The following is a 10,877-nucleotide window of genomic DNA, read 5'->3' on the forward strand; positions in this document are numbered from 1 at the left end:
TTGTCAAAAACAGCCCATATTCATGAAGCAGAAGCATTCTTCTGTCCAATAAATAATTAAAAAATTATGATTTAACAATTTTGTAAAACTGTTATATTTTGGGGCCAAAAAGGGGTCTTACCGGACCTACTCCTTTATGAAAATGACCACATTATTGATATTCATGTCAACACCGAAATGTTGACTACTGAGCTGGTGATACCCCCGGGGACGAAACATACACCGACCCAGTAGTGTAAATAGTTATCAAAGTTCAAGTGCTTAATTAGGATGATAAATCACTTCGATAACGTACTTCGAATTTACGTTAAATGTAAATAATTCAAACTGTTAATAGAAAGCAGAGGCAAAACTTCCTGATACACTGTGTTAACAGATAAATTTTGTAAATTTATAGTGTTGTATTTTGTTTTGAAGTATTGAGATTATTTTGAGAAAAAAAACTAAATCAGGAAGTTTGGGTACAAACTTAATTTGATGTATAATCGATGTAACTTTTAAATGATTTATAATTGAAAGCAGAAAAAGGCTACCCATTTTTTCTAGAGCGGACCTCGTATTTATCTTAATACACTTAAACTCGGTGGTCGGGTGTTACCTTTCCTCGTCACTTTTAATCTAGGTTCGTAACACAGTGTATAATCTAGCTTTGTAACACAGTGTATAATGTAGCTACGTAACACAGAATATAACCTAGCTTCGTAACACAGTATATAAGGCATGACGATGGATTGTTACAGATCAGCTCATTTTTTTTATCTATTGTAAAGGATCCTACAAATTAATGTAAGATGCAGTCACCGAAATATTTAAATTATAATTACATCTGAAAAAAGTAAGACTCTACAGCAGATTGTATGCATAGGATTACCAGTAGTAATGGTGATACAAGGCTGAAGATTCATTCTGTATATATAGTTCGTCGAAACATCAGCTTAACAATATTCGATCTGAAAATTTACTCTCGCAATATTTTTGTTCTTCCCTCGTCGGGAATAAAAAGAACAGAAATACCCAACATTTTGAGTCAATAATGGACATTATACTTATTTTTGAAATAAAATATGTAAAATTAGTTTGTGTTTAAAATGCAGACAATATTTGAATATGTACCATTCATGTCAATCGTACCAGTACTTACTGATAAAGTGAATTTCAAAATTGTCTCAATACTCAAAAGGGACAACATTTGTCATGTTGTTATAAATATATAAACAGGTTCAATCCACTTTGGATTTGTGATAAATAAGTATGATTTTGATGTAGTATTTTGAAGTGAATAATATTAAAAAGCTTTACTTGTAAAACTATAGAAAAGAGCTTGGTTTATTTCGATAGTTGGACTTCAGTTTAATAGACGTTCTTCAGTGCATATACATAAATTGCGTAGCGTTCTGGAACAACTTGAGCTCGGAATTTTCCTCCTACAATTGTAAAAGACATCTATTTTATCAGCAATCAAAAACGGGCTTCAAAGTTATTGTGAAACTGCCTATTCTAGAGGTGACGTGAATCAGATGTGGATACTTAAAAATTCCAAAGATCTTTTACTCTTTCATCTTGTTACAGTATTAAAACATTTGACTTTTCTACTCTTTACACAAGTATTCCACATTCCAACTTAAAGACAAATTGTTGGTAATACTTTGCTTCATAAAAAAGAATGGCCAACGTAGACAAAAGTATCTTGTTTTAGGGAGGGATAAATCCTACTTTGTAAAGGATCACTCTGATTCAAACAAAAACTTCTCTGAAACCGATATTATCAAGATGCTTGATTTCTTGATTGACAACATATTTGTTACGTTCGGAGGACGTGTTTTTCAACAGACTGTCGGCATTCCAATGGGAACAAACTGTGCCACTCTTCTTGCCTACTTGTTTCTTTATTAGTATGAGGCTGACTTCATGCAGGAACTTCTTAGGAAGAAAGATAAGAAGTTAACAATATCCTTTAACTCTACTTTCCGCTATATAAATGATGTTCTTTCACTAAATAATTCAAAATTTGGTGACTATATGGAACGCATCTATCCCATCGAACTAGAGATAAAGGGTACGACAGATACAGTTAAGTCGGCATCATATCTTGACTTACATCTAGAAATTGACAATGAGGGTCGGTTGAAAACAAAACTTTACGACAAAAGAGATGATTTCGGCTGTCCAATTGTGAACTTTCCATTTCTAAGTAGCAACATTCCAGCAGCACCTGCATACGGGGTATATATCTATCAATTGATACGATATTCCCGTGCTTGCATTTCCCATCATGATTTTCCTGATAGAGAGTTGCTGCTCACAAGGAAGATATTAAACCAAGAGTTCAAAATGGTGAAGTTGAAATCCTCCCTTCGTAAATTTTACGGACGCCATCACGAGTTGGTTGACCGTTATGGAATAACCGTTTTAAAAATGAAATCGGATATGTTCCTTACGCCGTTACTACATTCTCCATCCCTTTTGTGAATGTGACCTACCGAATTAGACTATTTACCGGATTTGTTATCACATAAGCAACACGACGGGTGCCACATGTGGAGCAGGGTCTGCTTACCCTTCCGGATCATCTGAGATCACCCCTAGTTTTTGGTGGGGTTCGTGTTGTTCATTCTTTAGTTTTCTATGTTGTGTCATGTGTACTATTGTTTGTCTGTTTTTTTTTTTCATTTTGAGCCGGTGTTGTCAGTTTGTTTTTTGATTTAAGAGTTTGACTGTCCCTTTGGTATCTTTTGTCCCTCTGTTAAGGACTATAGTTGTTAAATTACTGGATAGCAAATTAATGAGAACATTGTAACCATATTAAATGATCGTATATTTGCAATAAAAATCACAAAAAAACAGTTGTTGATCAAATAAGTCAGAGAAAATATCATTCTTCGAGCATTTATTTAACATGCCATTTAAAATTTACATAACTTATAAATGCATGTTTAAAATCAAACACGACTCCATTACATTTACATTGCTTCTTACACATTTGTCGTGTTACATGTATGTTGACATTTGCACTTCTGGAAAACATTTAGAACAACCAATTTTACTATCACTCTCAAATACCAACACTTTAGGTTCATTTTGAGTTTTTGACGGCGGAATGAGGCTATCTTTTTTGGCTGATATTGACGCAAATGGAATCATGATGAGAGCACCTAAAACAAACATTCCACATCCAATATAGTATGATATCCCATGTGAACTGAAATGATCGTTCAGGAACGCTAAAAGTAAAGTGAGAACATATTTTTTTTTTATTAAAAAATTATATGTTAAAAATAACTTTAAACAGTCGTATACGTCAATTGCCAATTGAGATTAAAATTTTTATATTAATTTCAATTATATTTAATACCTACAAATAGGAATAACAATAAAATTACCATCGAATTATCATATATATCTATATGTACAACATTTTTAAAAAGAAACACAATCAAAATGTTATGGTGCTATTTTTTCTTCCGTAATCCAAATATATCATGATATTGGTATAAGTGAGATGGTGTATAATTGTACCTGTAAAAGGACTTCCTACTGCCAGTCCAATTCCAGCTACAAAGTATGCTATACTGATTCCTCTTTCGTAATACTTAATGTTGATCAGGTTGAACAGACTAATATTCCAACCAACACTAGATGCTCCTTTACAAAATAAATACAATTAATTGAAAATTGTAACCATTACTTGTCGACTGTTTAAACTTTCCGTTAATATGTGTGCTAAATTACTATCTCTCGCTCGTGATATCCATATGACGTTGCTCTGTACTTATACATCCCTTGATTTTGTTATGATAATCTTTCGTATACTTGTCTCTCAATATTGCTGGTGTGGTTTGGATTTGGGTATTTATCTTTTTGTGCTTCTTTGTTATATATTTGTTTGTTTTTATAGTGATTCAGGTTATAAGACGATGTTGACTGCTGTATTTCAACTATTGACAGTTTTGCCTATTACGTCTGTTTGGTTTGTTCATTAATAGTTGTCAATATGATGGAATTTTATGCGACTGTCATACAAGTCAAAGGTTTAGCTAGCTATAAAACCAACTTTAATCCACCATTTTCTATATAAGAAAACGCCTAACAGGTCATGAATATTATAGCTGATAAATTATAGCTCGTTTCTGTGTGTGTTACATTTTATTGTTGTGCTTCTGTTGTGTCGTAGTTTTCCTCTTATATTTGGTGTGTTTCCTTCAGTTTTAGATTGTAACCCGGATTTGTTTTTTTCTCAATCGCTTTATGAATTTCGAACAGCGGTATACTACTGTCAATGACTGTGGTCTTTATCATTCCATTTGCTTGATATGTTTTGAGGTTTTGATTTTTCCATTTGATATGGGACTTTTGAATATTCCTCGGAGCTAAATATTTTTGTGATTTTCCTTTTCATGATATATATCATTATCATTAAATTACATCTGAAGAGAAAGTGTATGAAGTAAAACATTCTTATTAATTGTTTGTTTCTTCGCTCTACAGTATGATATAAACAGAATTAACCATAAACACAATAATTTTTAAGTATTTTGTTCACATACCAATTCCTTCTTATGAATATATTTACCTTCAAAATATCCATAGATAATCATGAAGATCATAAAGTCTTCGACTTTTGTTGAAAACGGTACCATTAACATTATTAGTCCACTGCAAGTCAAACAGATTATCCATAACTTTACCACATGGCTCTCATAAAAATGTGACAGAACGCCAAATGAGATTCGACCAAACATATTTCCAATTCCACTAACTGCTATTGCAAGTGAAATATCCTTAACACTTATGCCAATTGACACAGCATGTTTTGGAATCTGAGTTGTTGGAATATACAATGCAGCCATGAAGAGAAAGTTTGTAAATATATAAGCTATATAAGGTGGTTGCACACAAAAGGAAAAGGCAACTGTCTGTTTATAACAACATACTGACTGTTTATCCTCATCCTACACAAAAACAATGGAATAGAACATTAAAGATGTTAATACATGACATAACATTGCACACGCACTTGACAAATCCAAACTATAAAGCTATTCTTCATCTCAGATTTAAATTTATTTTTCTGTTTGATATATGAATAAATAGTGAGAATGGATATTTCTAAAACTCTTGAAATAATGCCTCAGTATCTTTTCCTATTTACCTTGACTTTTCTACCTCAGGCATATATTACATAAGCTGTGTTTGACAAATGTTTTAGGAATTTTGGTCCTTAAAGCTCCTCAACTTCGTACTTTATTTGGCCTTTTCAACTATTTGGATTCGAGCGTCACTGATGAGTCTTTTGAAGACGAAACGCGCGTTTTGCGTATATACAAAATTTAGTCTTGGTATCTATGATGAGTTTATTTATGTACTTACGCCTTTTTCTTCAACAGGTTGTTTACTTTTTGTTGGGAATATTGCTGCTCCACACGCTACTAAATTGAAACTCAAACCAGCATGAATAAGCAATGCACCATTCAATCCATATGATTCTGCTAGAGACCTTATTAAAAGCGGAAACGATAGCATACCAACGGAGGCGCCAACTACTCCAAATGACACGGAAAGCATTTTAGCTTTTTGGAAATATCTGTTAACTGCAATTACTATACTAACCCTTGAAAATGATATTCCAAGACCTGAAATAAATGTTTCTATTTCAGTGGAGACAGAAAGATAGTTTATGCCCAGTAGTCAACACTTCGGTGTTGACATGAATATAATTAATGTGGTCATTTTATAAATTTCCTGTTTACAAAACTTTGAATTAACCGAAAAACTAAGGATTTTCTTATCCCAGGCAAAGATTACCTTAGCCGTATTTGGCACAACTTTTTGGACTTTTGGATCCACAATTCCCCTTAACTTTTTACTTGTTTGGCTTTATAAATATTTTGATATGAGCGTCACTGATGAGTCTTATGTAGACGAAACGCGCGTCTGGCGTACTAAATTATAATCCTGGTACCTTTGATAACTATTTATTTGACAAAGTTGAGTTGAAACAAATGAATATCTTATATGATATAATTATGACAGCAAATAATGTCTTTTTGACTTTCAATTCGGTATGGCTTTATGCATGTTATGTAGCATATAACATTTTATGACTCAAATTACAATGGTAATTAAATCAAGAGATGGATCAGAAAAGCCCAATTCCTCCAAATGTCATCTGACAAAAGTAAAATTCTTCTTAGATCTTACAAAACCCATCTCATTACATGGAAATTAGAATGTAAATGATATCACCTAAATTATTTCCCTGCGCATTAATATAAAGCAACCTATGGCAAGTGAAATAATGTCAATATACTAGCTTGTTATCACAAAGATTAACGGCGCACCCTTTTTCATGCTTGTATGCCTGTCATTACCATAACAACTTTGGATGACATTTGGTTGGTTTTATTACATAATAAGCAAACTTCAGAAATCCCTTTATCAACAACTAAAACAACAACATAAAACAAGTGTTAAACGAACTCAGACACACTCTTTTGATGCTGCAAAGAGCTTTATTTCAAAAATATATCGTACGATTTGCAGTCTTGTATAGTTTAAAATAATGAAATGCAATGTAAGGATGTGAGTTTTGATGGTTGAGTGTTTATGTGTTCTTCAAGTTTTATAGTCATTTCTTTTGCTTTAATCTACTATTTGCTAAAAAAAAAAAAAAAAAAAGGGAACAGCTTTACGTGATACTTACCTGGAATTATACCCATTGTTGTATAAAGTAAAGGGAATGATGTCACAAATATAGACGCACTGTAACCAATTAGATTTAAAACTCCTCCAAGGATCATGACCGGTCGCTCTCCAAACTTTTCAACAAAAGGCATTGCAATGATGGCTGAAATAGATAAGTTATATTTGTAGTAAAAAAGAAACATAAAGTTCGAAACAAAACCAATAGTAATAGGAAAATATTAAACGAATACTAATATTACTCGTTCACCGTAATAATTGAACATTGATATGTGTGGGAATATTACTGTTGTTCAAATAACTTCTTTTGGTTCCCTGTGATCATGTTATTACCAGTACTCTTGATAGATCTATGTGTGTCCCGTTTTAAGATCTTGTTTAAAAAACAAACATTTTTAACAGACTTAAATATGAGGTGGCAAGTTTATAAAACAGCCTTGGCTTCAATAACATAGCAAGATACTGCAACACTGTCAAAAACATGTCTTCAATCTGATCCACAGGAGGTACTTCAGGATGTACATTAGTATGTAAATTGTAAATTAGAAATATTCTACTTTTTATCACAATCAAGTTTATATGATAATAAATATAGCTTACCACCTGAGTGTCCTACTGCCGTATTCAACGCTCCTATTACCGTTGTTGATGTTAGGTTCACTTCAAACTTGTCCATTATATAAATATAATATATTCCCATTGCACTCGTTGAACCCACTGACAGAAAAGTTAATACAAAGTAGGCACCAACTATAACTAGTCCCCAATGACAACATGATGTTAGTTTGGTCAATTTCTCCAAGTACTTGTTCATTTCGTAAGTTCAACTGTCTGAAAAATATGATATACAATAATATAAATCAAGTTTGTATTACCTATAATTCAAATGTAATTTTTCTATTTTGCATGCCTTTTTTTCTTTTCTTCCTTTTCAATCTCTTGAATGAAGTGGACAGCATAAGTAGTATCGTATTTCGTGATAAAAAAATTACAACAATTTCGTATGGTTTTTAGTCTGTCCTTAACATATTTTTATAAAGTTGTTGCATTCCGTAGTTCAACATAACGAAAGACATACACTTTTAAGAGGTCAATTCTCGTTCTCGATACTAGAACAAATCTAATGCATCAAAAATTAGATTAATGTGGTCTTGAGAATTGTGTTTACTTTAACACAGACTGTTGAAGATCGGCAACAAGCTTTTCACAAGGATACAAATATTCCCAGCTAGCTCAACACATTCATGCATGCGGTTCCTGATGTTTGGAAGACACTTGAACATAATTTGATTATACATAAGGATTGAAATAACATTGCATTTATTAGAAATAACATGAAGGAAATGGGTTTATTCGGGTTTTTTTAATTCTAAAAATTGCACAGTTCTTTTAATGGCATAGTTTGTACAACAAATAGAATTAAAACCTCATAAAAAGAATCCTCATTACAGGTACTGGCAAAAGGATATTTATATTGAGATTGTGACTGGTCAATTAATAACACAAAGCATACTAATTATTAGAACAAACAATAATTTGTCTTACAGTTTCACACTATATAAGTATACATAAATTGATAACACGTTTTTAAGACATACATGTCATGTAATATGACAAAGTAAATACACGGATCTGCAACGTCCTTATTTAATATGATTAATATTGTTGAACAAAGTACTTAGTTTTTTTTATATCATTCTAAACACTACTGCATTTACAAACCAGTTGAATGATACTTGAAATTTACCGGAAACCTATAGCTAAAATCGTAACAAAGACGCTTGTTTTTAAATTCATCAACGTCAATCACTTTTACATTAAAAAATAATATGTTAATGATGAATTTCTTGGAATTCATATGAATAGCTCTCCTACGTGACGTTTGTATGTGTCTGATACGATGTTTATATGATTTAAATTAGTCACCATGAATGAAAACACGGTTTAGAATAATTGAATTTCATCACGGATAATCGTTTATTAAAAATTAAGGGGAAAGTGGGGAAACGGAAAACCAGTTTATCGCACATAGAGTATCACCAGGTGACGACGTAACGTCAAAATTCATGTGAGGAGCCAAAGGATCTACTAGACCTCTAGTACTATTTAGAATTTGTTTATAGTTGGTCTTTGATCTTTGTGACCTTATCTCTTGTGGTTTTAGTTTGTTTTTGTCTAACTTTTCTCATTGAAAATGTGTAATTGGACGGCATTTTGAAAAATAAACAGTTTTTTAATTTGCTTTTAGTTTGTTTTTTTGTCATTTGGTGGCTATATATAAAAAAGAAGGTGTGTTATGATTGCGATTGAGAAAACTCTACACAAGAGTCCAAATGACACAGAAATGAACAACCATAGGTCATTGTACGGCCTTCAACAATGAGCAAAGCCCATACCACATAGCGTTGATGTATACCTCACAACTCCTATTATTTATATTATAATCAGTACAGTAATAATTTAAAAACTTGAAATTATCAATTATAAAATTAATAATATATAAAAAATAGTAGCATATGTTAAGACATCCTGGTTTATCAAAGACTGATTTTAAAACATACTTACGCGAAGGAAAAAAAGTCCGGTTAATGCATATACACATCTTAATGTCACTTTCATTAACTTGTTTCATTGACTTATAATCTGAGTATGATACGTTATGAAACAAAAATGTGACTGGTGTACCCAAAATAAAACAATACGCGTAACGAATACACTAAATATATAATAAATCAACCTTATGCAAGTTAACGTATATAGTACTTGTAACACATATAAGACTTGCAATGATTTTCAAACGATCAAATACAAAAGGAAAGATGAATTTTAAGCTGTTTTGTAGGGTTCCTCAAGTCAACACGGTTTTCAAAATGTAACAGACTTTGCATGGAGTATTTTTTTTTATCCCGAAATGAGTACAAAGATGGATTGATTTAAATTTGCATATCGTCGATTTCAAGCAGACGCAGCTTATTTGTTAGATACATCATATTTCTGTATGGTAATCAATATTTCTCTCGGATATGACTTTTGGATTTTATCAACAGTTATATATATGATATAGTTAAACATATTATCCTGAATCGTTTTTTCTTAATGACTCTATGTCCTTATAAGGTTGCACCGTTTTTCAAATGTTGGCAAAGTTTTATCCGCTTCGGTGCAGTGATAAGTAAAATAACAAAAATACTGAACTACAAGGAAAATTCGAAACGGAAAGTCCATAATCAAATGTAAAATCACAAAATTACTGAACTTAGAGGAAAATTCGAAACGGAAAGTCCGTAATCAAATGACACATAAAGTTTGATTCATTTAATCGAGTATCTTTCAGAATTATCAATCAGTTGAATTAGGAACTTGCAATTCAGTAGCAATTGGTTGACATTTCAGCTGGAAACAAGAGGAGATGGATACTAGAGGGACATTCAAACTGATTAGTCCAAACGAAACTGAGAAAAACTATTCACAAAACATAACATTGAAATATATAGACTGAACAACTTAAACTTGTAGTATTTATCTGTTGATCTGAGAAATAATTATTTTTAAACTTTGAACTATGACATTACTTGCAGTAATGGTAATATTTTCAGTGCCAAACTGAAGATTCAAGTACATTTAAGTTTATATATTTTATAGGAGACAAATGATATATTAATTTGTAAAGATCGAAAAGTTTAATGTGTTCGATAATGATTTCTTTATACATTTTAAACTCATGTGAATGACATTTTATGTGAAGCATAAGGATAAGTACTTTAAACCAAACTGTATTGCATGGAATCCAATTTGCCTGTAATGTAAAGGAATTGTATGTATTTTCCAACCATTATAAGAATATATATACAGATTAGTTTTTGTCAATTTGTACTTATTTGTTTTATCAAACCATGCTTTTCCTTTGAATCAAACTGTGGAAAAAGCAAATAAATTATGTGTATACATTTGTTCCAAAATGAAAAATGATATAAATGAAATAGCTGATCTTTACTTTTACACACATATAGAAAATAAAAAGTAAATTAAAATCACTAACGATAAGACATAACACAATATCCAACAAGAATTCCAAATTTAATCTATATATAAAATTTTATAACGAAAATCTTTGTAATTAAATCTGTTGGGTTTTGTTTTACAAAAATATTAGCTTTATTTGTCCCAAATCCCATTTT

General features: G+C 31.5%; 1 protein-coding gene across 1 annotated transcript; it reads right to left on the reverse strand.

The window, feature by feature from the left end:
- Positions 1-2,870: 2,870 nt before the first annotated feature.
- LOC134711801 (monocarboxylate transporter 12-like) lies at positions 2,871-9,408 on the reverse strand. Its single transcript, XM_063572688.1, has 7 exons — positions 9,265-9,408; positions 7,300-7,530; positions 6,701-6,844; positions 5,368-5,630; positions 4,571-4,949; positions 3,517-3,642; positions 2,871-3,221 (listed from the first exon to the last, which is right to left on the reverse strand). The coding sequence occupies exons 2-7, from the start codon at positions 7,511-7,513 to the stop codon at positions 2,989-2,991; spliced, it is 1,359 nt and encodes a 452-aa protein (XP_063428758.1). The 5' UTR covers positions 7,514-7,530; positions 9,265-9,408; the 3' UTR covers positions 2,871-2,988.
- Between the last annotated feature and the right edge of the window lie 1,469 nt (positions 9,409-10,877).

Source organism: Mytilus trossulus, chromosome 3 (assembly GCF_036588685.1).
Source record: "Mytilus trossulus isolate FHL-02 chromosome 3, PNRI_Mtr1.1.1.hap1, whole genome shotgun sequence".
NCBI lineage: Eukaryota > Metazoa > Mollusca > Bivalvia > Mytilida > Mytilidae > Mytilus > Mytilus trossulus.